This window comes from Ranitomeya imitator, chromosome 3 (assembly GCF_032444005.1).
Source record: "Ranitomeya imitator isolate aRanImi1 chromosome 3, aRanImi1.pri, whole genome shotgun sequence".
Lineage (NCBI taxonomy): Eukaryota > Metazoa > Chordata > Amphibia > Anura > Dendrobatidae > Ranitomeya > Ranitomeya imitator.
The window spans coordinates 747650026-747676219 of NC_091284.1; the positions used below are offsets into that span (position 1 = coordinate 747650026).

The 26194-nt window shown below is 45.1% G+C and overlaps 1 protein-coding gene and 1 long non-coding RNA gene across 2 annotated transcripts in view; both read right to left on the minus strand.

Annotated features, from left to right (window-relative positions):
* FREM2 (FRAS1 related extracellular matrix 2) overlaps positions 1-26194 on the minus strand; it is a 337360-nt gene that overhangs the window by 60711 nt on the left and 250455 nt on the right. Inside the window, exons 7-13 of the mRNA XM_069758934.1 lie at positions 20167-20316; positions 18002-18211; positions 17380-17577; positions 15971-16135; positions 15698-15880; positions 3831-3961; positions 2793-2951 (exon numbers count right to left, since the gene is read on the minus strand). Coding sequence (XP_069615035.1) covers positions 2793-2951; positions 3831-3961; positions 15698-15880; positions 15971-16135; positions 17380-17577; positions 18002-18211; positions 20167-20316 — 1196 coding nt within the window. The remainder of the gene's footprint in view (positions 1-2792; positions 2952-3830; positions 3962-15697; positions 15881-15970; positions 16136-17379; positions 17578-18001; positions 18212-20166; positions 20317-26194) is intronic.
* Positions 9693-13581, minus strand: LOC138671058 (uncharacterized). The gene is made up of 3 exons (XR_011319418.1): positions 13398-13581; positions 11619-11773; positions 9693-10558 (listed from the first exon to the last, which is right to left on the minus strand). It is a non-coding gene; the product is annotated as an uncharacterized lncRNA (long non-coding RNA).

Below are 26194 nucleotides of genomic sequence, written 5' to 3' on the forward strand. Positions count from 1 at the left end.
CCTTCCACTGTCTGTCCCCGGCGCTGTGCTTCTCTGTACTAGCTGTGAGCACAGCGTCCGGAAAGCACAGCGGTGACGTCACCGCTCTGCTTTCCGGCCTCTGCGCTCACAGTGAGTGCAGGAAAGCACAGCGCCGGAGGACAGACAGCGGAAGGTAAGTATGAAGCGTTTTTTTTTTTCACTTTTAGGATGGTAACCAGGATAAACATCGGGTTACTAAGCGCGGCCCTGCACTTAGTAACCCGATGTTTACCCTGGTTACCAGCGAAGACATTGCTGAATCGGCGTCACACACGCCGATTCAGCGATGTCAGCAGGAAGTCCAGCGACGAAATAAAGTGCTGGACTTTCTGCAGCGACCAACGATATCACAGCAGGATTCTGATCGCTGCTGTGTGTCAAACTGAACGATATCGCTAGCCAGGACGCTGCAACGTCACGGATCGCTAGCGATATCGTTTAGTGTGACGGTACCTTAAAGCCAGTCATACACACTACATGGCTGTCAGCCAAACGATGGTTCAGCCATTCATCTGACAGCCATCTTTGCTGTCTCTCCCATACACAGGAGTTCGAGACCACATTCCAGTGTTTTCTATGAGAAAGCCGTAGACTGACACATCGGCTGACGACTTATAACTACTGCGCTGTGACCCTAACTATCCATGTACTAAGGGTACTCTTGAAGGTACAGAGGCCTGAGTTTCTGATCTTACTATGCTCCTGTTAAACCCTGATCTATCCCTTCCCCCACCACACCACATGAGAAATGTAAAGTAAACAAGACACAAAGACAAACAGGGATCAAACAGGGATAACAGAAAACCTCTATCACACAAAAACACTAACCAACAATAGGGAGGAGAATAGGGACAGAGAGGAATAAACTAAATGGGAATGGACCAGAAGGTAAACACACTCTTACTACAGCAAACCACAGAACACTCCTACAACAACCCTACTCCAACCAACTCGCTTTAGCACACAGCACAGGAAGATGAATCTTTCAGCGGCAGGGACAAGAAGCTCTGACCAGTTTATATAGGAAGAGGTAATGACCACATCAGAAGCAGCTGAAATGGAGCTGCATGTTTCTGACCAGCATATAAAGAGTTGTTAACCTCGGATCGTACAAATTCAAAAGTCGACGACTTTTGGCAAAGTCAGGTTTCATGAAATCCGACCCGATCCTAGTGTGGGATTGGCCATGCGGTCGGCGATCTTCATGCCAAAGTCGCGTTTCGTATGACGCGTTTGGCGCCATTTTTTCAGCCAATGAAGGAGCGTGGGCAGAGTGATGACATAGGTCTTAGGGGGGTGGACGCCTATCGCCATCTTGTCGCTTGTGCGCTGTAGCGATTTGCAATGTGTAACACCAGCTTTTCTGTTCAGGGACGGAGGTTTCCGCCATAATCGGCCGATTTCACTTGACTCGACTTTTGAGATAGTCGGGTTTCGCGAAACCCGACTCGACCCTAAAAAAGTAAAAGTCGCTCAACCCTACTCTTCAGCACCAGAGGAAACTAAATCTATTTAATATAAGTCAAGAATCACAATATCTCTAAAGAAGACCTGCAATTCATTATCCGATGTGACCGAATAAGTCCAGGTCTTACTGGGGGACGTGACACCCTTGTGACAATCTCTTGGAAAAAAATATGATCTGCAGACTGAAATCAGATAACTCTCTTGCCCATCAGTCGGTCGATGCCCCCTAAACATTAGACTATCAGGCAAACCCATGGATATCGACAGGTCAGGCAACTTAAGTTTAATGTGAATGGTGGCTTTAACCGTGGCATTGACAGGGATAACACACTGCAATACAGAAATATTTAAGAGTATTACAGAAGAGATCAAACAATCACACATTCAATCCTCTAGTTCAAATTCTAAAAGTTAAAAAGTATTAAAAGTAAAAAATAGAATAAAGAATTTTCAATACAAAGTGATGGGGTATTGATCCACGGAACTAGTCTGGATCAAAATGTTAGGCCACAGGTTGAACTTGGTTGGACGTAAAGAGGTTGTGCCACCATAAAGGATTCATTTAACTAAGCAGAAAACATGGAAATAAATGGTTTTGTGATTTCCAGTTACTAAAAATTATGCTCCGTTCAAAAAATAACAAGATTCATCTTCTAAAGTTTGCTCGATTGCAGATAGACACTTCCTGCGCTCACACAGGTCTGACCACGTCCATATGAAGCAGAACGATCTCACCCAGATGTCAGAGCTGTGTGAGCACAGGGGGCATCTCATATATGCTGCACACACGGGAGGTGGGGAAACTCTTATGATGACAGGAAATGCGCATGCTTGGCCAGCTGATCGGCCACTGGGAAGACGGAATGGAATAACGCTAGGGGTGTGCCAGGGGACAAACTTCAGAAGATGAAACCTTGCTAGTTTTTGAAGGGGACATAATTTTTAATACCTGTAAATTACAAAACCATTTATTTCCACATTTTCTGCTTAGTTAAATGTATTCTTTATGGTGGAACAAGTCTACCTTCAACTTTAAAAACTATGAAACTATATAAACATTCAATGCAGTTCTCTAAATGAGACAACACAAAAACAAAGAAAAAATTCCTGTGGTCCTTAACAAAATAGAGCCAATAGAGGCTTAGTGCTTAAGGGGTTAAGCTATAATAAAACTAAGATACCCCTTTAATCATATGCTTGATGCTGTGTTGGAATTATCTCTATGCTCACTATTCTAAATATAAGTATAAAGCAGAAGATGAAAACTGCAGAGATAACATATTCCTGTCATGCACAAAACTCACCGTGATGCAAGCAACCGGGTACCCGGCAATGGGAGCGGGGTTCTCCTTAGCTCTTGAGGTGTCATCGTAGATGAACAGTGAGACAACTTGAGGGACGGAGGGGAAGGTCACATCTGCCATGCTGTTCATTTCTTCAATGTACACAATGGCTTTGGCCATCTACATAAAATAAAACTTCTGAAATAACAGATGTAGCAAAATGTAGGACTTGCAACTACTAAATCTTATGTCACTCCCTTGTGATGCAAAATGTATGATTTGCAATACAGAAGTGATCAACAGCCGTGTGCTGACCAACAACTGTAAAATAAAGCATGGTCAGAGATGGACTCGGCCATCAATGTACTGGAGGATCCTCTGGTGGGCTCAGGATCTGACACTATATGACCCCTAGACCAGAAGTCTATCTCATGCACCACTGGCGGCTCCGTCCTGACTCAGTTAGACAACCCAACCAGGTCCAAAGCCATAGAAAATCCAAGATTCCGAGGCACCAGACAAAATAGGGATAAAACATAACCTTTACACCATTATTTAATTCTTAAAAATCACAAATACAATTGATATAGACAAGTGAAGCAACGTTTCGGCCCTAAAGGTTTTTTTTCAAGCCAGATGAACAATAAAAATTACAGCCATTATTTATTATTTATTACTATTTATTGTACTTCTGGCTTGAAAAAGGCTCCTTTGGGCTAAAACGTTGCTTCGTAAGCCAAAGCCAGGAGTGGGTGAAAAATACAGAAGTGGTGCATATGTTTCTACTATACTTTTCCTCTGATTGTTCCACTCCTGGTTTTGGCTTACAAATACTGAGGTAAAATATTGAGCAAATACTGAACGTGTGAATGTGGCCTTAAATTTAAGATGTCTAAGTCCGATGACCAAAGGGGATGCGAGTGCACACTTTTTTTGGGGGGTGAGGTTTAAGTAAATTTTGGCCCTTTACATATGAGTCAATGTGAAAATTTCCAGCAATTGTTTTCAAAATTTGTCACAGACCCGGCAAATTCAGGACCGGTGACAATGAACTGTTACCTGGATTTCTGCAACCATGTTCTCGTCAGGTTTCAGGTGCACAGTGAAAGCCTCTCTCATTTCCCGAACTCCATCGTAGAGGACTTCAATCTCCACGATGTGCTGTGTTTCACCTTCTTTAAATTCAATCTCTGAAAAGTGTAGAAAAATAGGGAAAGATTTAACGATGAGTACGAGGGCAGCCCTCGCATAAAAGCCACGGCAGGACTGAATCATTTTAGCGTCTGCAATATTTCACCTATTTCTTCCCTCCATCTGCTGGAGAGATGCTAACAATCTGCTGAGATGTTCTCTCATTTTAGTCTTATTGTGACATCTCCAACTTACAATTGATGTGCGGCAATTATTACTCTCACCGGGATGACTTACTTATTAAAGTAAGGCCTGTCTACCTGTATAGTGCTGTTAAAAATCTGCAATGAAGGCCATGAAAAATAGTGAAAATGTCTAAAACTGTGTGAAATTGCCCCTGGGCCCGGATAACACAACCAAATTTCATGGTCCACAGCGCGATGCCCGGACTGACTGTCGTCAGTCCGGACATCGCGGCTGTATGTGGACCATGAAATATGCTTGTGTCCTATTATGCTGGGTCCACATGACTGGTTTTTTTTTTTAAGAAGAGAAAGAATTTTATTTTATTTTTTACAAGACATTGTATTTAAAAAAAAACCTTAACCTGCAAATATGGGGTTAATCTGCAGGTTTATAGCATTACTAACCTGCCTGGAGCCTGCAGGTAGTTGGACGCTGTGGGGAGATAATTAACTTTATTACCCCGCCACCAATCTGGTTTCAGTCATGGGGGCGGAGCCGATGCGTGTTCAGTCACTGCTTTAAATCTTTTAATTTTTGCTCTTTCTTCCCACTCCCCCTGCATAACTTGTATTTTTACATCTACATAGGAATATGAGTTTTCATATTTTTCAGGGAAAAATTGTAGTTTTGAATGACACCATTTCCGCGGCAATTCTGCAACTCCCTGACGCGGGTAAAACGCACGTGGAATTTGCATGCGTATTCCCGCTAAACACAAGCGTTTTACAAGCGTAATTAGCTTGCAGAATGCTAGCGTTTTACAAGCAATCTGTAACATCGCTTGGAAAACTGACAGGTTGGTCACACTTGTCAAACACCGTGTTTGACAAGTGTCACCAACTTTTTACTATTGATGCTGCCTATGCAGCATGAATAGTAAAAGATCTAATGTTAAAAATAAAAAAAAAATAAAAAAAATCATGATATTCTCACCTTCCGGCGGCCCCCGCAGCCTTCCCGCTCCTCGTGATGCTCCCGTTCCCAGTGATGCCTTGCGAGTCTCGAAAATGACCCCAGATTACATAGCATCACGCGAGACCGCACGTCATCACAGGTCATTGCTGCAAAGCATCACTGGGAACGGGAGCATCGCGAGAAGCGGGAAGGCTGCAGGGGCCGCCGGAAGGTGAGAATATCACGATTTTTTATTTTAATTATTTTTTTTACACAGGATATGGTGCCCAGTCCCTGTAGGAGAGTCTCCTCTCCTCCACAACCGGTAACCATCCGCATATGATCCACTTACTTTGCGCATGGTGGGCATAGATACATGCGGAAAGTAAGAGGATTAATGCATTCCTATGTGTGCGGAATCGCCGCGATTCCGCACAAAGAATGAGCATGCTGCATATTTTTCCGCGATGCGATCCCACCGTGGAAATATACGCAGCATTAGCACAGCATTGCGAAATCCCATTGAATTCAATGGGCTGTGTTGTGTATGCGATTTTGCGGTGATAAAACACGGCAATTTTCAAACCGAAATTGTGATACAAAATATCGCTAATTGAGAGTCATGGCTTTTTTTTTACTTTTTGATCAATAGCATTGTATAAGGTTTTGTTTTTCTTTTTTTTTTTTTCATTAGTTCAGAGAATTACTTATGCAGTGATACTAAGGGCTCGCTCACACTGGCGTACAAGTAGGACATGTGCTTTGTGATGCTTTACCGGATAGCACTTGGCCCAATGTTATACTATGGGGCAGTGCAGATTTGTAATTATTATTTCATGATGATTCGACATGAGAAAACAATCTAAGCATGCTGCGAGTGGCTCCGCAGATCGGACCATGCGCACCCATACGAGCCTATCGGTGGGTGTGAAGATGCAGAAAATGGAGAAGATGGAGACATTAAGTTCTCCATCTTCTCCACACCTGTGCTGAGATTCTCTCAAGAGAAAAAATTGCAGGACAATAAGACAACACTCGGCTCATTAGCATAATCGGCCCGATGATATGGTATGAGAGACTCTACGGCGGTGTGAGCGTACCCTAAATTTATTTTCTTTAATTTTATAGATTTCTCTATTAGTGATGAGCGAATGTGGTCAGATAAGGCGTTGTCTAAAATGGGAGCAGTCACTCTGGAGCCCATCAGCTCTCTGCTCCGGTTGCAGCAGCTGCACTCAGGTGCTGGCAAGCTCAGTTCCTGAGCCCGCTCCATGATGTGACGGCGCTCTTCTGCTGTACGTGTAATACGGCAGTCCATAAGGGGTTAAATACAAGTAATGATCCAATACCTGCAAGAACACAGTTATGAGTAAATATTGGGATATCCCACAAAAAGATCCCTTCCATTGAGAACTGATTTCACAAGGTCAACAGACTATGTTTAGACAAGCCCCTACAACAATGGAGCGCTCACTTGTGACTCAGGTCAGGTCGGACTCTGGTTTTCCATTTACCTTTGTTAAAAATTAAAGAAAGCTCAGAGCTCAGAACGCTCTTGGAATATTTTTTTTTCTAAAACATACTAAAATATTATATTTACTTATTTAGGCATCTGGGAAAGATGGATTACAGACCTTTTGGGATGTGAAGTGTCAGCCATATACGGTATCATGTCACACTGTTGCTCAGAAACAGAAATATTAATGAATAAATATGTTAAAGGGGTTATCCACCTTTGGGGATTTTTTTTTTTAACTTTAAAGTGAATCAGAATGAAGTTGAAAGAGCTATTCCCTTTCAGACAATCATAACAGGCTGACTGTTATGATATCCGAGTGGTGTGCGCTGTCTCACTCGCACCCATAGGCTTATATGGCTGCGAGTGAGCCGCGAGTTTTCCTCGGTCCGAGACAATTGCAGCATGCTGCGATTGTCTCGGACCGAGGAAAACGGCCGACAAAAAGTCGGCTGCTGGGAGCTGCCCCATAGCTTAATATTGGTCCGAGTGCAATGCGATTTTTTTATCGCATTGCACTCGGCCGTTTTAAACGCCAGTGTGACGCCGGCCGAACCGGAGATATCTGTGTGTCTGTGTGTGTAATACTTGTGGCGCACGTGTGTCAACCATGTGCCACCCGTGTGCTGCATCAGTACGACATACACCGGAGCCAGGAAAGCAGTGCTACAGTAAGCGCTGTTCCCTGGCGGCTGGTACTGAAGACAATAGTCATCATTCTCCCCTGCTCGGACGGCGAGCAGAAGAGAATGATGAGCGCTATATTCAAGTGAGAAAAATGACAGCAGGCAGCGGTTGATGGGACTATTACTCCCATCAGTCTACACCTGCTACCGCTAATACCAGTGAGAGCAGGTGGCGGGTGATGGGAGAATTACTCCCATCAGTGTAAACCTGCTGCCGCTACTAAGGGCTCATACTCACTTGCGTGAAATACGGCCGAGTCTCGCAGGTTAAAACCCGGCTCTGCCGCTGTCACTCCAGAGCAGAGCGTGCGACCGTACAGCAATACATGGAGCTGCATGCTCCTCTCCCAAGTGCCGGCGGCAGAGCCGGGTGTAACCATGCGAGACTCAGCCATATTTCCCGCAAGTGAGTATGAGCCCTAACCGTGAGATCAGGCGACGACTGATGAGAGTATTACTCTCATCAGTCTACACCTGCTGCTGCTAATAACAGTGAGAACAGGCGATGACTGATGGGAGTATTACTCCAATCGGTCTACACCTGCTGCAGCTAATAACAGCGACAGCAGGCGGCGGCTGATGGGACTATTACTCCCATCAGTTTATACTTGCTACCGCTAATACCAGTGAGAGCAGGCGGCGGATGATGGTACTATTACTCCTATCAGTCAAAACCTACTGCCGCTATTACCAATGAGAGCAGGCGGCGGCTGATTGGAGTATTACTCCCATCAGTCTAAACCTGCTGCCATTAATACCGGTGAGAACAGGCCTCGGTTGATGGGACTATTACTCCTATCAGTCTAAACCTGCTGCCGCTAATACCAGTGAGAGCAGGCAAAGGCTGATGGGAGAATTCCTCCCTTCGGCCTACACCTGCTGCCGCTAATACCAGTGAGAGCAGGCGGCGGCTGATGGTACTATTACTCCTATCAGTTAAACCTGCCGCTAATAAAAGTGAGAACAGGCGGTGGCTGATGGGACTATTACTCCTATCAGTCTAAACGTGCTGCCGCTAATACCAGTGTGAGCAGGCGGCGGCTGATGGGACTATTACTCCCATCAGTCTAAACCTGCTGCCGCTAATACCAGCGAGAGCAGGCGGCGGCTGATGGTACTATTACTCCCATCAGTCTAAACCTGCTGTCGCTAATACCAGTGTGAGTAGGCGGCGGCTGATGGGACTATTACTCCTATCAGTCTAAACCTGCTGTCGCTAATACCAATGTGAGCAGGCGGCAGCTGATGGCACTATTACTCCTATCAGTCTAAACCTGCTGCCGCTAATAACAGTGTGAGCAGGTGACGGCTGATGGGACTATTACTCCTATCAGTCTAACCCTGCTGCTGCTAATACCAGTCAGAGCAGGCGGCGGCTGATGGTACTATTACTCCCATCAGTCTAAACCTGCTACCGTTAATACCAGTGAGAACAGGCGGTGGCTGATGGGACTGTTACTCCTATCAGTGTAAACCTGCTGCCGCTAATACCAGTGAGAGCAGGCGACAGCTGATGGGAGAATTCCTCCCTTCGGCCTACACCTGCTGCCGCTAATAACAGTGAGAGCAGGCGACGGCTGATGGGACTATTACTCCTATAAGTCTAAACCTGCTGCCGCTAATACCAGTGAGAGCAGGCGGCGGCTGATGGTACTATTACTCCTATCAGTCTAAACCTGCTGTCGCTAATACCAGTGTGAGCAGGCGGCGGCTGATGGTACTATTACTCCTATCAGTTAAACTTGCTGCCGCTAATACCAGTGTGAGAAGGCGGCGGCTGATGGTACTATTACTCCTATCAGTCTAAATCTGCTGCCGCTATTAAAATTGAGAACAGGCGGCGGCTGATGGGACTATTACTCCTATCAGTCTAAACCTGCTGCCGCTAATACCAGTGAGAGCAGGCGGCAGCTGATGGGACTATTACTCCTATCAGTCTAAACCTGCTGTTGCTAATACCAGTGTGAGCAGGCGGCGGCTGATGGGACTATTACTCCTATCAGTCTAAACCTGCTGTCGCTAATACCAGTGAGAACAGGCGGCGGCTGATGGGACTATTACTCCTATCAGTCTAAACCTGCTGTCGCTAATACCAGTGTGAGAAGGCGGCGGCTGATGGTACTATTACTCCTATCAGTCTAAATCTGCTGCCGCTAATAAAATTGAGAACAGGCGGCGGCTGATGGGACTATTACTCCTATCAGTCTAAACCTGCTGCCGCTAATACCAGTGTGAGCAGTCGGAGGCTGATGGGACTAATACTCCCATCAGTCTAAACCTGCTGACGCTAATACCAGTGAGGGCAGGCAGTGGCTGATGGTACTATTACTCCTATCATGCCAAAAGGAGAGCAATTCAGAGCAATGATTTATAAAACAAACTTTAATTGCCATAAATAATACAAAAACATATATCAAAATATTACATTATCTAATGACTAGAGCACAGGATGAATGTCCCAGGAATGCTGGAAAAGCGCCCATCCCCCCACTCCCCCAGATGTAAATACCCTTGTAATGGTATGCATAAGAAAAAGCACCTACACTATCCAACCAAGGTCACCCCAAAGCAGTGGGATTCTATAGTAATGCCATTAAGTATGGTGGTGGAAAAAGGGTGCTAGCACTTACCACTACACAGAGGTAGGGGGGGCGGTCGGGCGATGGTCCCCAACGCACGTTTCGTGGCCACCAGTGCCACTTCCTCAGGGGGATAACCATGTACTGCCTAACAGGACCTTAAAATAGCCCTTGGCCCCGGTCACATGGTACACAGCAGCCAATCACAGTGGCGCTATCGGCACATGTGCACTGTGTCCGGCAAGTCCCAGCAGTGGAACTCAGCGTCAGACCAGGTGCGCACGCCCAGGGCAAAGAAAAAATGTCCGGAGCGCACACACCGAGCCCTAAGACGCCGGTCCACACAGGGACAGGACGAATCACAGCGCAATGCGCACGGCCACTGGTGAGGGAAAATACTAAAAGTGCACAATATAAGTATAAAAGCTACTCCCTCCACATCCACTACTCATAGCTACTACCAATACAGGACAATTGGGGACCCATCAAAAATACAGCTCACAATAAAAACCGGTAAATGAACAAATATACAAAGTGGAACTAAACCGTTTTCTATACATCGGCATCACATTATAGTGGAAAAAGTGCATCGCTTCAGTTTAACAGTCTTCATAGTAAGAATATTTGTCCCATTCTCTCTGAAGCAGATGTCTTGATGAGTCCACTTTGCCCCGATTTGGATGGTATCCATGCTGGTTACTTGAACGGAGCCAAGGACATATTCAAAAGGCATACCTTAAAGGGAAGGTGCCATAAAAAAAAAAAAATTTTCAGAAATTGTAAAAATGTAAAGAATTAATGATTACATTTTCTTAAAAAATATTATCATTTGTTTATAATTTAGTAAAATATGAAAAATAATTTGAAAAGTTTTGGAATTTCCACTTTTCAACACTAGGGGGAGCAGCTGCTGAAATTTCAGAAAAACCTAGTGTACAAATAGCTCACATTACAGCACTGCAGTAATTATGGGCGGAGTCTGCTGACCTGTGTGATGTCTCCTCTCCTCCCCTTCTGGGTGTTTGCTAAGGGATTAGAGAGGATGAGATTCAGGGACCCAGTGAGCAGCCATTTTTTGGTGACTGCAGAGTATGGCTGCCGTCACACTATCAGTATTTGGTCAGTATTTTACCTCAGTATTTGTAAGCCAAAACCAGGAGTGGAACAAATAGAGGAAAAGTATAATAGAAACATATGCACCACTTCTGTATTTATCACCCACTCCTGGATTTGGCTACAAATACTGAGGTAAAATACTGACCAAATACTGAGCGTGGACGGCAGCCTTAGGCTACTTTCACACTAGCGATTTTGGCTGTACGGTGCAATGCGTCATTCAGGAGAAAAAACGCATCCTGCAAAGTTGTCTGCAGGATGCGTTTTTCCCCATAGACTAACATTACCGACGCATGTAACGTTTGTGCGTCGAGTCCACCATTTTCGACCGCGCATGCACGGCCGAAACTCCGCCCCCTCATGCCCAGACCTTACAATGGGGCAACGGAAGCGTCGCAAGACTGCTTCCGCTGCCCACGTCGGGCATTTCTTTCACAGCATGCGTCAGTACGACGCACTGTGAAAGGCCCGTACCGATGCTAGTGTGAAAGCAGCCTTATACTGACAAGTAGACAGTCACCATGGCAGGCAGCAAGGATTCTGGGAGATATGTGGTGGAGGGAGCAGGGTGACAGCAGCACAGAGTATTTCAGGAGAGCAGTGTGCTGGTCTATAGGGGCCTCCTGTTTGGTGCGCGGAGCAGCCAGGGATTATACATAGAGCGCTGTCTTATACACACCTGGATGGACCGTCTGCTCCACAGAAATCCAGGAAACATTTCTGAGGATTGATGGCCTGTTCTGATCCAGACTTTGCATGCAGACCCCATTCCCCTCCTCAGATCCTGTCCTGGCGATGTGTGAAAGCAAGGCGACAGGCACAGTCGGGGTGACGCTGGGAAGGAAATGTAGCCATATAGTAACAATAAAAATGAGACCCCTCTCTTCAGCTGCCTCACCAGCCTTCCCCTGACTACACCTAACTGGAGGTCATGCTGTCCCCTCTATTACCCCAGACCCGCGTGCAGGTGCTCAGCCAGAACCACCCTAGAATGGGTCCGCTTTCTGAATATAATACTGACATACAGATCACACATAATACCGCCATGTAGATCACACATAAAACCACCATATAATTCTCACATAATACTGCCACATAGATAGATCACACATAATCCCACAATACAGTTCTCATATAATCCCGTCATATAGTTCTTATATTATTGCACCATACTGATCAAACATAATACAGCCATACATATTACATATAATACTGTCATATAGATCACACATAATGCCATCATACAGGTCACACATAATAATTAGCGGCATCAAGTGTGGTCTATATGGCAGCATTATGTAAAAAATATACATTATATGGTGGCATCATGTTTGATCTATATGGCAGCAGTATGCAAAAAATATATATATGGCAACATTACGTTCCGTCCATATTACAGTATTATGTAATAGATATATCTGGCGGCATTATGTATGACCTATATGGCAGTATTATGTAATAAATATATATGGCGGTATATTTATTATGTAAAGGCAGGAAAGTTGTGAGCTATGCCCTTCTGTGACCCCCACAATTTTTTTTTTTTTTTTTTTTTTGGGGGGGGGGGGGGGGGGGGTTGGGCAATTAGACCTTATGCTATGTCGCCCTATGATTTGTATGTACGCCCCTGGTGACGATCCTCACAGCTTGTCCTGAAAGACAGCAGGCTTGGGGTGTCGGTGAGATTGAGGTGGGTTTCAGGGAGCAGGAGATGGGTGTCAGGGGGCATGGGGTGGGTCAGTGAGCTTAGGGTGGGTGTCAGGGCTCAGTCTCAGTCTTTCCTCTTCTGCTCCCTGGATCACTAGTCTCAGACCACCTGCCCTCTGCTCTGCACTGTATAGTAGGACGATCAGGCAGGAGACCTGAGGAGCTGCAGGACTACAACACTTAGGAGCTCAGTCCTGGCATGCTGGGACTTGTAGTGACACAGCAGCTAGAGCTTGCTGAGTGTCATCACCCCCTGGGTCTGCTTCCTTGTGCCAACCATAGCCCAAATGTTAGAACACTATTACTGTGCCAACCATAGCCCACCTCTTTACACTGTGCAGACCTCCCACCTGATCCATAGGTGAAGCCCCCAGGCTGCTGCCTGCCTGCACACTGATCCCCCTGCACCATGCACAGCTGCAGGCAGGGAAGGGTTAACCATTACAGGCCAGCCTGGGTGCCGCCCCTTGTAACCAGGAGGGATCCCCTGCTGCAGAGAATCATGGGGCTTCAGACTCCAGGCTGCAATCTACAGGGACAGTCACTGTGTGGGGTGATGAAGTGTTGCCACAGATCAGTGCTGCACACATAACGCTCCATGTACAGGGAGACACACTGCTGCTGCTGGGGGATTTCCTGCCCCTGGACTGAGGGAGGAAGCTTTCAGCAACACAGGGCAGGTCGGCAGTGATCGCAGCCTGTACTGTAATAAGTACAGGCTGTGATCACTGCTAATGCTGCAGATACTTACCCCAAACCCTCGCTCCCAGCAGCTTCTCCTCAACATCTTCTGTCCTCGCAGCCCACAGCAAACAAAATGGCCGCGATCTCCTCTCACAGCTCCTCTCACAGCTGTGACGTAGCAGCCCAGTGGGCGTGTCCAGGTCACAGCTGAGAGGCAGGAGGAGCAGCCTCAATGTAAGAGATGCGGTCGGGGTCCGACTGTTGGCTCCTATGTCCATGGCTGCCGTAAGTGAGGAGTGCAAGTGTCGTGCCCAGACACACACACCCCCACTAGTCAAAATGGCAGCCCCCAGTGGCACACACAAATGTCAATAAATAAAAAACTATTAAAATAGTTAATTTAATTTTGTATTAAAAATAATTGATTGTATAATCAATAATTATTAATACAAAAATTAAAATCACGGCACCTTCCCTTTAAGGCCTCGGATCAATTATTATCACTAATAATGTAAATAAACCAGAGGTTAAAATCACAAACACAAACATAAAAACAAATGCTAAAACCAAAAGATCCCGACAAATATTCTTACTATGAAGACTGTTAAACTGAAGCGATGCACTTTTTCCACTATAATGTGATGCCGATGTATAGAAAACGGTTTAGTTCCACTTTGTATATTTGTTCATTTACCGGTTTTTATTGTGAGCTGTATTTTTGATGGGTCCCCAATTGTCCTGTATTGGTAGTAGCTATGAGTAGTGGATGTGGAGGGAGTAGCTTTTATACTTATATTGTGCACTTTTAGTATTTTCCCTCACCAGTGGCCGTGCGCATTGCGCTGTGATTCGTCCTGTCCCTGTGTGGACCGGCGTCTTAGGGCTCGGTGTGTGCGCTCCGGACATTTTTTCTTTGCCCTGGGCGTGCGCACCTGGTCTGACGCTGAGTTCCACTGCTGGGACTTGCCGGACACAGTGCACATGTGCCGATGGCGCCACTGTGATTGGCTGCTGTGTACCATGTGACCGGGGCCAAGGGCTATTTTAAGGTCCTGTTAGGCAGTACATGGTTATCCCCCTGAGGAAGTGGCACTGGTGGCCACGAAACGTGCGTTGGGGACCATCGCCCGACCGCCCCCCCTAACCTCTGTGTAGTGGTAAGTGCTAGCACCCTTTTTCCACCACCATACTTAATGGCATTACTATAGAATCCCACTGCTTTGGGGTGACCTTGGTTGGATAGTGTAGGTGCTTTTTCTTATGCATACCATTACAAGGGTATTTACATCTGGGGGAGTGGGGGGATGGGCGCTTTTCCAGCATTCCTGGGACATTCATCCTGTGCTCTAGTCATTAGATAATGTAATATTTTGATATATGTTTTTGTATTATTTATGGCAATTAAAGTTTGTTTTATAAATCATTGCTCTGAATTGCTCTCCTTTTGACATGGTTTGTTTTGAGCTGATTTGGTGAGGTCGGGGTCTTTTGGCGTATTTACTGCCAGACCTCGTGCGCTCACAATATGTATCTGGGAAATTTGTATTTATTACTCCTATCAGTCTAAACCTGCTGCCACTAATACCAGTGGGAGCAGGCGGCGGCTGATGGTACTATTACTCCTACCAGTCTAAACCTGCTGCCGCTAATACCAGTGTGAGCAGGCGGCTGCTGATGGTAATATTACTTCTATCAGTCTAGACCAGCTGCCGCTAATACCAGTGAGAGCAGGCGACGGCTGATGGGAGAATTCCTCCCATCGGCCTACACCTGCTGCCGTTAATACCAGTGTGAGCAGGCGGCGGCTGATGGGATTACAACTCCTACCAGTCTAAACCTGCTGCCGCTAATACCAGTGTGAGCAGGCGGCGGCTGATGGGATTACTACTCCTACCAGTCTAGACCTGCTGCCGCTAATACCAGTGTGAGCAGGCGGCGGCTGATGGGATTACTTCTCCTATCAGTCTAGACCTGCTGCCGCTAATACCAGTGAGAGCAGGTGGCGGGTGTGCACAGCAATGTCGTTTTGTTATTGCTGTGCATTAAGTACATTTTATGAGATGCTTTTTCAGGCCTACAAGACTGGTGGTGTTCCTGTAAGAATGCCCACATGGAGTCGACCCTCACATTAAGAATTATATACTTTTTTTTCATTAAGTAATCAAAACAAAGATAGAAAATGAACATAATGAATATTATCTGAAACAGATCGTCTCGGTGTCTCTTGCCGCCCCAGCACACTGCTGACCCTTCTTGTGTGCTCCCTCATTGCATCATGAAGTCAATGTGTTCGTCATAGACAAATACCAGCGTGTTGCTATGTGGGCGAGGTATTGATCAGAAGTTCATACATGGAGTGGTGTGTACCTTCTGACACAGGGTTATAGTCTTCCCCAGAGGTTGCGGAGCCATCCTTTGTGTGCACACGCACAATGGAGACCTTTGATGTGTCTCCCTGACGAACAACTGGAATTTTTACTACCACGATTTGTCCAGGTTCCTTCGGTTCGCTTACACTAAACTTAGTGTCGGCAAACTTTATTATTGCCTCTGAAAAATAAAAAAAAAAAGATTTACAAGTCATTTTTATTAGGTATTAACTCTTGAATGTACGTCGATGGCTCTTTACTAGTTTCTTACTGTCTGCATCATCTTTTATCTTTACTAAGGTCTCATTGAGTTCTCCTATGGAGGCTCCAAAAGGAGATTCACTTCTGGGAGTTCCAAGGACAAGTCGCAGCTCCTCCTCTTCTTCATGGATAGTGTCGTCCATCAGGGTCACGGTACAAGGACGTTCTGACTCACCTGAAAAACAATATGAAGTTTTCTCTTAATTAATATTGAAATCTTTGTCCCTTACTAAAAAGCCAACAGGGTTCCTATATTAAAATAGCCAGGGTCACAGCTAAATAAAGCTGTAATTTAGAGTGGTCGTACAGAGTTAGGAAAACATGGCTGCAAGGAATAGCGGTTCACCTGTCTACGGGTTGTGTCTGGCATTGTAGCTAAGCTGAAAGTTCCCATGATTTCTAATCCTCTACATCTCATGCATGTATGATTTATCCACAAGGTCTGCTATAAATGCATGAATGGTCCCTGAGACCCACAAATATCCCAAGAATGGGGCCTGACCTTCCATTTTGGGCCTAGTTTTCTCTGTAGCACCAAGTCCAGGTGTATACTAACTATAGAAGACTATGCACTTTAGATGGGGGACACTTTCTGAAGGTGCAGGTCTCCGTCCAGGAAACTTTGTTATTAAAACTGCTAGTCTCCAGTCGTTGTCATCGGTGTGAGGTAACACACAACCTTTTGGGATATTTTTGAGGGCAGTTGGTAGAAGTCCACCTGTACAGCCAGAAACGCTGATGTCTAGTTAGTGCTCAGCTGAGCAGGGGTAAATTTGTGTTTTGTGACTGAATGTAAAGGATTTTTATATATTTTGTACGCCGGCCATAAAGAACTGTTTGAACCAGACTTCTGCGGCGCTGTCTCTTACTGTATTTGATCCCATTTTGCCTATCGCTAATTTTCCATATAACACAAAACTATTTTTTATATATGTGGGGAGGGAGGTGTTTTTAAATGTAAAATGTGTATAACTGATTAAGTGATGGCATATTGCTAGGATAGTCCATCATGTAATCATTGGTGGGGGATCTGCCTCTGGGACGCCCACCTATCCTGAGAATAAAGGGGTGGTAGCCCCTTCACATCATGTTACGATGCTTTTGACCACCCAGCTGTGGAGAGAACTGGGTTGCAGTGGGTGGCCAGGAAGGCACAAAGCGATAGACTAGAGGAGATTTGGGACTAAATAAGAGCTTTTGGGTCTCAGTCTCGGGATCGTGGGGGTTCCAGAGGTCAGATGCCATCACAGATAGTAATAATATGCCACCACTTGTGACTCATTTAACCCTTTCATATAGAAATTAGATATGGCTATAACATATAAATAATAGAATCTGGGCAATCTTGACAAAATAAGCATGTTCTTCAATCTAATGATCAACAACACTGGGAAAGTTTCAGAGCTGAATACAATGTACCTGGAAGGAAGGTAATGATTGAACTATCTGTGTTTGGTCGCTCTTCAAAGTCTAGCATCACTTGTGCAGAGCCTTGCCGAGTGTAACAACGCACTGTGGACTTGTAGCTGACGTCCCCGCTTCTGTACACCATGGCTGTGATCTTCCCATCCTTCTCATGACCCATGTACATGGCCTCCCTGAACTGAACCTTCGGCACTGTGGTAAAAAAACAAGTTATGTCATTATCATGCTTCGCATATATATAACGCCATCAATTTCCACAGCACTTTACAGACATCATCCCATTGGGACCAATATGTCTTCGGAGTGTGGGAGGAAACCGGAGAACCAGGAGGAAACCCATGCAAAAACGGGGAGAACATACAAACTCCTTGCAGATGATATCCTTGATGGGAGTTAAACGCAGGACCCCAGCGCTGCAAGGTAACAGGACTAACCACTGAGCCACCATGCTGATTGTATAATGAATATGATCAGTGATCAGCCAAGGCAATGGCACTCAAATCATCTAAGTGCCAGTATGGTGATGAAGGCATGAAAGTAAGAGAGTAACCATCTAAGTAAGAAAGGAGGAAAAATCAATACCAGATACAACATTTTTGAAGATTGATTCACTTACAGTCAGAGACGGTGTCGTTGATGTGTACTGTTGCTTTGCTGGGCTCCCCGAGGACAGCATTCATTGGCATACGAAGCACTAATTCAAACTTCTCTATGCCCTCCAGCACCGGCTGCCCCAAGTCATCAAGAATGACCACACGGAAAGTCTGCATGTTAACGCCAGGAGCAAAATCCAGGTTCCGGCTGATACCTACATAGTCAATGCCAGCTGAGAAAAGAAATACATTTTATTAGTATTATATTTCCCACAATAATTCAGTGCAGTCTCCAATGGATGACATTCTGAAAAAATATAAATATACATACAAAACAAGTATGCTTGCTACTTCTTATAAATATATATCTTTAAAAAAATTCCAACATATTTTATACTAGATGGTGGCCCGATTCTAACGCATTGGGTATTCTAGAATATGTATGTAGTTTATTTATGAAGTTTTCAGAATAATGCAATGAATACACAGGATTCCGCCGGCCGGCCGCGACCAATTAGCGAAGCGTGGTTCAAATTCCGCGCCAAATTCGCGGTCGGACTGCGCCTGTTGCTGATTGGTCATGCCCGGCCGCAAAGCAAGGGCCTACTCTAGGTTTTTGAGGGCCCCGGATGAAAGAATCTCAGTGGGCCCCCCTCTTTAACACATACCACGATTCATGATGCACAGATACAGTAGAGAAATATAGCACAGCCAAGTAGCATATAACACAGCCCATGTAGTATATAGCACAGCCATGTAGTACATAACACAGCCACGTAGTATATAACACAGCCACGTAGTATATTGCCCAGCCACATAGTATATAGCACAGCCCAGGTTTTTGAGGGCCCTGGGCGAAAGAGTCTCAGAGGGCCCACCTCTTTAACACATACCACGATTCATGATGCACAGATACAGCAGAGAAATATAGCACAGCCAAGTAGCGTATAACACAGCCCACATAGTATATAACACAGCCCATGTAGTATATAGCACAGCCATGTAGTATATAGCACAGCCACGTAGTATATAACACAGCCACAAAGCATATTACCCAGCCACGTAGTATATAGCACAGCCCACGTAGTAAATAGCACAGACACGTAGTATATTGCCCAGCCATGTAGTATATCGCCCAGCCACATAGTATATAGCACAGCCCAGGTTTTTGAGGGCCCTGGGCGAAAGAGTCTCAGAGGGCCCACCTATTTAACACATACCACGATTCATGATGCACAGATACAGCAGAGAAATATAGCACAGCCAAGTAGCGTATAACACAGCCCACATAGTATATAACACAGCCCACATAGTATATAACACAGCCCATGTAGTATATAGCACAGCCACGTAGTATATAACACAGCCACGTAGTATATTGCCCAGCCACGTAGTATATATAGTATAGTATAATAAAAAATAGTTATATACTCACCCTCCGTCGGCCCCCCGGATCCAGCCCAGGCGTTTACTGATGCTCCTCGCGACGCTCCGGTCCCAAGAGTGCATTGTGGTCTCGCGAGATGATGACGTAGCAGTCTCGCGAGACTGCTACGTCATCATCTCGCGAGACCGCAATGCATGGACCGGTCACCGGAGTGTGAAAGGCCTGGGCTGGATTCGGGGGGCCGACGGAGGGTGAGTATATAATGATTTTTTATTTTTTTATTATTTTTAACATTAGATCTTTTTACTATTGATGCTGCATAGGCAGCATCAATAGTAAAAAGTTGGTCACACAGGGTTAATAGCAGCGTTAACGGAGTGCGTTACACCGCGGCATAACGCGGTCCGTTAACGCTGCCATTAACCCTGTGTGAGCGCTGACTGGAGGGGAGTATGGAGCAGGCACTGACTGCAGGGGAGTAGGGAGCGGTCATTTTGCCGCCGGACTGTGCCCATCGCTGATTGGTCGTGACCAATCAGCGACTTAGGATTTCCGTGACAGACAGACAGACGGAAGTGACCCGTAGACAATTACATAGTAGAAGATATCTGTCATTTTGTTTATAGTCCAAAAATAACATACTAATTCATTTTATATCTTTACCCATCGATATAGTGCCAACATATTCTGTGACACTATGCTACAAGCATTTTCACATCTGCCCCTCTTCAAAATGGAGCCCACCATGTCATTTTTCTACATTAATCATGTATCGCTGTCTGATGCTTTCTCTGGACTTACCTATTGCTGACACTGGCTCCGTTTTTTGTGACCGCACCGTGACGGTAGCAGTTTTGGATAGATCAGTTCCAGTCCTCCATACACGTACTTCGATGTATCCCGCACTCTCATCCACATACAATTCAACATCTCCAAAGTAGAAAGCAGGTTCTGGAAAAGTACAAGAATATATAAGTATAACATAATAGGACATAATATGATTGTAATATAGGAACTACTTCACAGCGAAATGAAAAAAAGGGGAAAAATTAACAGAAACTTTCATACTATGCAAAGTAATGTGGTCATGCTACAAGATACAGACCAATCACTTTAGAGAGCTCGTCTCACGATAATCCACTGTTATACGGAAGGCCTTCAAATAATCAGCTAATTGCCGCAGGTTTGCCTCGTATAGGGTGGTCCACCTTCTATGACGTTCTATATGCCCTAATACAGTGACTCTTGTAATACTCATCTAATAGTCCACAAAGTCCAAAATCTGATCTGCAAGTTTCAATTATTTTCAGTGCATAGTCTTTTCTTGAGTGGCCTCCTGAGAGTCACAGAGGCCAGTCTTGACTAGTGATTGTGTTATGACTTCTTGCAAGGCTTAAAAGTCTCCTCATATTGGCATGCCAAGACTGGCATGTCACTTTTCACAAGGAGAACCGTCACTGCTTCGATCCTGGTCAGAAGCCTCTCACCTAGCGAAACCAGATCTCACACTTTGCACTGATGAGGGGCAGTGTCCCAAAACACCGTGTCTGCAAATTGAGATTCTGATTTGGCTTTTGGCCTAAGTCATATGGCGAGGCTCATTAAAGGGTCAATATCTAGGACTGCGTCTTCTATTAGGTGGAACTAGAGTTCTAGTCCTCTCTGAAGAGGCAATTTGCATATTTCACTTCCTTCTTCACATGTGCTTAAAGAGTTATCCAGTGGATGACAAATATTTTTAAAACGGCTCAGAGTGAAGAAAAAAGTAATACTCACCCTCACAGATTCCCTGCAACTCTTACGGTAGTTGAGAGGCTTACCTGGGCCTCGCTAATCTCGTCTAGAAGCCCAGAAATAACCTCTTAGCCAATATCTGGCCACAGTAGTAACAGTAGTATCCAATGAGATGAAATGGGACCAGAAGTACAGACCAGTGGAGACTGGGCAAGCAATGGAAAAGCAGCTAGGACAGATCGGTGAGACTGAGCTTTACTACTTATATATTTTTTTCAACAATCTGAGACCTTTTAAAGGGAACCTATCACCTCACTGGTCCCAGTGTGTTGTTAGTGAAGCAATGTGAAGTTTTTGTCACAGAAAGCTCCAAGTGTTAGGTTTAAAAACACTTTATATCATTAGAGGATTCCCTCACATACCTTTTCTTTCAGTCATAGGAGTGGTAACTTTTTTTTAGTCACAGATCATTTAGTGTACATTTGAAATTAGGCATACCCACAGGATTGCGATTGCTTGCCGTGCCTGGCCCGAAGTCACAGCAACCACGTACCAAATCCCGCGTGTGCGCACTGCCCATCTGCTCACCGGGCATGCGCACTGACTCTGGGTGTATAGCCACAGCTTCAAGAGTTATCCACTACCCTAACTCATTTCATTTTTTATTCATTAATCTTGCTATTATGTGCCAGTAAATGCATACATACTCTTAGAATAGTAAGATATACGCAGATAGAATCGTTTGGTGTGTGCCAGCTGCAGCTCTGATGCTTACATCAATCGCTTACTGTCTCCAGGCCTACTGTGTTCTAATCAGGGCCGGACTGGCCATCTGGCAATTCTTGCAAATGCCAGAAGGGCCTGTCTGGTCATGGGCCGCCTTGTCTGCTACGTTGTTAACAGAATCGGTGTTCTCAAGACACCCATACTGTTAAGACTTGTGATGGAGCACAAAGTCGCTGACTCCGTCACTTACCCCAGCAGCCACGGGTATCATTAGAAATATTGGTCTTGCAGAAAATGTTCTTTCCTCCATCCAGGGTAATATTAGTAATAGATCCCATCTGGTTCATGGTGACAGGGACAACATGGGCCTGTGTGACCTCAAATGCCAGGACTGAATTTCAGCCCGAGTCCGTACCTGGTTCTAAAGGTACCGTCACACTGAGCAACTTTTGAACGATAACGATAGCGATCCGTGACGTTGCAGCATCCTGGATAGCGATCTCGTTGTGTTTGACACGCAGCAGCGATCAGGATCCTGCTGTGACATCGCTGGTCGGAGCTAGAAGGCCAGAACTTTATTTTGTCGTCAGGTCACCCGCTGTCATCTCTGGATCGGCGTGTGTGACGCCGATCCAGCGATGAGTCCCCGGGTAACCAGGGTAAACATCGGGTTACTAAGCGCAGGGCCGCGCTTAGTAACCCGATGTTTACCCTGGTTACCATTGTAAAAGTTAAAAAAAAAAACACTACATACTCACATTCCGATGTCTGTCACGTCCCTCGCCGTCATCTTCCCGCACTTACTGTCAGCGCCGGCCGTAAAGCACAGCGGTGATGTCACCGCTGTGCTCTGCTTTACAAGTATATTACAAAACTTATTGGTTTGAAGAGCTATGATATATAACAGGGAGATGAAAAAGTAGTGGAAACTCCTTTCATGTCAGATGCGCTCCACTCTGTGCTGCAGCGCAGGTGCACATCTAGCATTGAGCCGGGATTGTACACCCAGAGTCAGTGCGCATGCCTGGGACCGGATGGGCAGTGCGCATGCGCGGGATTTGAAACATTGTTGCTGTGACTTCGGGCCAGTCCCGGCAATCAAATGCAATTCTGTGGGCATGCCTAATGTCAAAACTACATTGAATGATTTGTGACTGAAAAGATACCTTGACGTTTGGTGGGTGGGCTCACAATTTTTGGCCAAATCTTGTGCTAAGCATCTCATGTGTTTTTTCATAGATTTCACAAGCCATTATGCTATTCACATTTCATGTATCGCACATTTCCTTGCTTTAGTACAGTAAAATTGAGTGCAGCTATTGATCTATTTGCTATGCAAGTCTTTTTTGGCTATGCACCAGTTCAGACTAGATTGCTGTTCAGTCAGTTTTCCTATATTTACTTTGAAAAGATACAAATTCATCACCTGTATGACTGAAGGAGAAGGTATGTGAAGGAATCCTATAATGATATAAAGTGTTTTTTTTAAACCTAATACTTGGAGATTTTCTTTGATATAAACATGTTAGTGATGCACATCGCTTCACTAACAGGACACTGAGACCAGTTTAATAGCTAAAACCGAGGTGACAGGTTCCCTTTAAACATAGTTTTTATTCTTTGGAAATCCCATTTTCAACACTATGGTAAGAAAAACCAAAAGTCAATAGAAGAATTTATGCAAATGGAAGTCAACATAATATGTTGTGTCGTTTCATAACAAAGACTCGTAGGAACATATGCAGCAATGTGTTTCTGAATTTTTTTAGCATATGCAGATTACACCTATATGTACACTGTGATGTAACGTTCAGTGCGGAGATGTAAGTGCCGCTCTTTGCCGGTGGCTCTCTGCTTTGGCTAACAGAAGGGGGATGACGTCAATGGTCCCAATGCCCCAATATGATAAATGGAAAGTGCTTGGAGACAACTCACATTAGTGGCACAGAAATGCTTTGAAGGTTTAAGCAGAAAGATTCACTGATTTTTGCACTTTCTATCTCTCTTTCAGTCCGGCTTTATCAACATTCATTCATTCCTTTGTGCCAACTCTGTGGAGTAAGTATATACAACCAGGAGGGCAGGATCGCAATACACTCCAGAAACTGAGGAGTCAGGAAAACGTGGAAATTCCTGAAATGATTTACACAACTTCAATGCCAAAATGGAAATGTAGCCACCAGGGTGTGGTACTTACAGAATTTATATCACCAATGGACTGATTTAAAGGAGGTTTCCTTGCCTTAGTTAAAGGGGTTGTCCAAGACTTACATATTAATAACATATCCTTGTGTTAGATCATTAGTATCAGATCTGTGGGGGTCTGACACCTGGCACCCCCTCTGTGGCTGAATGTACACAATGCACAGATACAGAATAGCATGGCTCCGTACACTGTCATGGCCTCTCTCAGATACTGCAGCTTAGCTTCTATTGAAATTAATGGGCACCGGGTAGAGATGGGAGAAGCAATTTGCAGGGCTCAGATCAAGCAGCCGCAGCAGCCATCTGGATGAGAGCCCTGCGAGTCACCTCTTACCTGATTGCATCTGTGGCTCCTCTCTTGATTAGCCTGGCTGGTATGATGGAGTGTGTGCATCATGCTGGGCCACAATAATGACATCATAACAGCCCAGCTAATCAAAAAACACGCCATGGGTGCCATAAGGTAAAAGGCAATTTGCAGGGGTCCCATCCCATACAGAATACTGACCTGGCTTCCTGACTGGGGTACTACGAATCGATGCTCATATCTCTAGTGCCGGTTGTCTAACATCCCCAGGTCTGATATTCATGACCTATCCCATGGGCAGCTCATCTATACAAAAGTACTGGACAACCCCTTTCATGATGTAAAGAACTAAAATGCAAACAGAAAATATATTAAGAGGGGCAAAGTTCCAACCTTTTGGATCTATTTTTTGAAGATGACTCAATTATGATTTTAAAGCTTTCCTGAATTCATTGAGCGCTGAGAAGTCCCTAGAGTTCATTTCTACATTAAAATGCTATTTGATACACTGCGCGCCACGAGCGAAAGGTAATGTATACTTACATGTGACAAGAAACATTTGCACGGGCAGGATTAGCCAGCTGTTTTAATAGCATGTGTGATGTTACATTTCCACATGTCGCACATATTACAAATATCCTAATGACTGGAAAGAAAAAGTTGGAAACAACGGAATGCATTTCTGTAAGCAACTATAGAGCTGCAAGAAAGTGCCGTCATCCAAGATGTCTCCTAATTCCATATTATTACACTTTTTACTTTTCCAAAGAAACAAGACTGAAGACGAATCGACGCTTTCGAAATGTGGTGCTCGAGAAGGGTGTTATCAATACCAAGGATGGCAAGAAGAACAAACAAATACATTTTGGAACAAAGCTAGCCAGTAGTGTTGAGCATTCCGATACCGCAAGTATCGGGTATCGGCCGATACTTGCGGTATCGGAATTCCGATACCGAGATCCGATACTTTTGTGATATCGGGTATCGGTATCGGATCAATAGGGATGTGTAAAGTAAAGAATTAAAATAAAAAATATTGATATGCTCACCTCTCCGGCGGCCCCTGGACATCGTGCTGCTAACCGGGAGGCTTCTTTGTTTAAAATGCGCGCCTTTAGGACCTGGGAATGACATCCCAGGTTCTGATTGGTCGCGTGGCGCCCATGTGACCGGCACGCGACCAATCAGAAGCCGCGACATCATTCTCATTCACAAAAACTCCTAATTCTAGGAATTGAGGACCTGCGAATGACGTCACGGCTTCTGATTGGTCGCGTGCCGGTCACATGGGCGGCACGCGACCAATCAGAACCCGGGACGTCATTCGCAGGTCCTAAAGGCGCGCATTTTAAACAAAGAAGCCTCCCGGTTAGCAGCGTGATGTCCAGGGGCCGCCGGAGAGGTGAGCATATCAATAATTTTTATTTTAATTCTTTATTTTACACATCCCTATGGATCCCAGGGCCTGAAGGAGAGTTTCCTCTCCTTCAGACCCTGGGAACCATGAGAATACCTTCCGATACTTGATGTCCCATTGACTTGTATTGGTATCGGATATCGGTATCGGCGATATCCGATATTTTTCGGGTATCGGCCGATACTATCCGATACCGATACTTTCAAGTATCGGACGGTATCGCTCAACACTACTTGCCAGACATGTGCTCGAAGCAAGGTTCAACAAGCTACGGTTTGCCTTCTTTGGACATGTCATACGAAGAGAGCAATCACTGGAGAAGGACATCATGGTCGGAAGAATAGAAGGAACAAGGTGAAGGGGAAGAGAAGCAACCTGATGGCTTGATACTGTCAAGATAATGGTAGAGAAGACCCTGGTAGACCTATCTAGGCTCACAC